The following is a 2,022-nucleotide window of genomic DNA, read 5'->3' on the forward strand; positions in this document are numbered from 1 at the left end:
GGTTACGAAGATCATGGCACAGTGGCAGTACACAGGCCAGTGACAGTGCCTCACCATCATGGAAAATCTATCATTCATCATCACAGCACACAATTATGGCATAGTAAGTAATCACTAAACTCGAAACTAGTTTAAATTTGTAGCGTATATATTAGTGATATATTACATTATTCCGACTCGTTTCATACGAGTTTTCCTCCTTCATTATCTTACACTCGAAGTTATTACTACATTGAGTTAATTAACAATGTATATAATGATTAACACTTGCTAACGCCTAGATTAGGTGACCCTCAACATCGGTGGGAACAAAAATTATTTCCAATTTTCATTTCCCTTCACTTACATGAACATATTCAAATGGAGACTAAATTCATCACTGTATACTGCAGTATACCGGGTCAACTAAAAACAAACATTTATTATCTATCAAACACGTAGGGGACCTGAGCTTCTCATCTCCAATTAATTTCTACCAACATCAACATGCCTTCAAACACTGCACCGCGTTAATTAAGAACAAACATTGTATTTAACACTATTCATACCAGGTGGACCTTACCTTCGGAGGCAGCGACTACCACTTCTCCTGGCGCCATGACGGAGGCAAAAAGTACCCGTGGGACATCGCTAACCGGTACTGTGCTAACCTCGGCTACGGGTGGCAGGGCGTCAGCATCGAGAGCTATCAGGAGGATAGATATATTGCTCACGTCCTTGCAAAAGGTTGGAGGTGCTTGCGTATAGTAGTGCATATGTGTGTGTGTGTGGGTTATTGCTGCATAACATGAGAAGCTGTGGATAAATGACTCAGAAAAATACGTTTTTTTTTCAAATGAATGGAAATATACATATATGCACAATACACAATATATATATACATATATATATATATATATATAGAGAGAGAGAGAGAGAGAGAGAGAGAGAGAGAGAGAGAGAGAGGGAGAGAGAGAGAGAGAGACGAAGATAGATACACAGATTGATTGGTAAATATATGATTTAGTCATGCATTTCTTTCTTTACTAGTTTATCAAACATAATCTAAATTTACCTCTAATAACGATACATTTATTTAATTTGGCTTTTTCCGGCAGACTACATCAAATACATCTGGACGGGAGGTTATAGAACAGGATACAACTGGGCTTGGCCGTCGGGTGCCAAGTTCTACGGCCTCAATTGGTCCTACACGGGAAGGTGAGGAAATTGCTTTGAGGAAATTGCTTTGTACCAAGGGCATTTAGATTTTCTTTGTACCTTGATTTTTAAAAATTAATTTACGTTTCCTTCTGCATTTTTTTTTTTTTTTTTTATCTTGTTGAATCTTGAAAGTATGTTTAGAAATAGAGAACAATGTTTTTTTATGAAGCCCAAAAAATATATATCAGAAATATATCATTCCAGTGTGTGGAATACTCGTAATGAAATAACACTAATATGTTCACTAACTACTAGATATCGAAAAAGTAAAAAATCGCTAACGCATTCAATAATTTTCCAATCATCATAATTATAATTGCACCAACTGCTATTAATATCCACCCCTTTGATAAACAACAACGATATCTCCAACCCCCAAAACACACACACACACACACACACACACACACACACACACACACACACACACACACACACACACACCACACACATACACAAACACAAACAGATATCTACCACCAGCCATAGATCCTAAACCAAGCATTTAACCGCCGATAACCGCATTTTTTCTCCCCAGTGGTGGCTACCAACAACCTGACAACTACGAGAATGGGCAAGAGTTCTGCCTAGCTGTTCTCAACAACTTTTACAACGATGGCATTAAGTGGCATGACGTTGCCTGCCACCATGAGAAGCCTATTGTTTGTGAACGACGCAAACAATACTATGGTTGATTTGTGGTCTGTGTTGATATGTCCGTTATAATGGGTTAAGGTGTCTGTTTTCCTTGTTTTAATTATTTTCTCTTCTCGTTATTTCCTCTTCGACTCTTCGACTTCTCTTTCTATTATTATTTAT

The 2,022-nt window shown here is 37.7% G+C and overlaps 1 protein-coding gene across 1 annotated transcript in view; it reads left to right on the forward strand.

The window, feature by feature from the left end:
- LOC125032619 (C-type lectin lectoxin-Lei1-like) overlaps positions 1–2,022 on the forward strand; it is a 2,618-nt gene extending 596 nt beyond the window's left edge. The window contains exons 2-5 of the mRNA XM_047623881.1: positions 1–103; positions 552–726; positions 1,098–1,200; positions 1,742–2,022. The exon at positions 1–103 is cut by the window's left edge and continues 54 nt beyond it. Coding sequence (XP_047479837.1) covers positions 59–103; positions 552–726; positions 1,098–1,200; positions 1,742–1,898 — 480 coding nt within the window. The 5' untranslated portion in view covers positions 1–58 and the 3' untranslated portion in view covers positions 1,899–2,022. The remainder of the gene's footprint in view (positions 104–551; positions 727–1,097; positions 1,201–1,741) is intronic.

Source organism: Penaeus chinensis, chromosome 14 (genome assembly GCF_019202785.1).
Source record: "Penaeus chinensis breed Huanghai No. 1 chromosome 14, ASM1920278v2, whole genome shotgun sequence".
Lineage (NCBI taxonomy): Eukaryota > Metazoa > Arthropoda > Malacostraca > Decapoda > Penaeidae > Penaeus > Penaeus chinensis.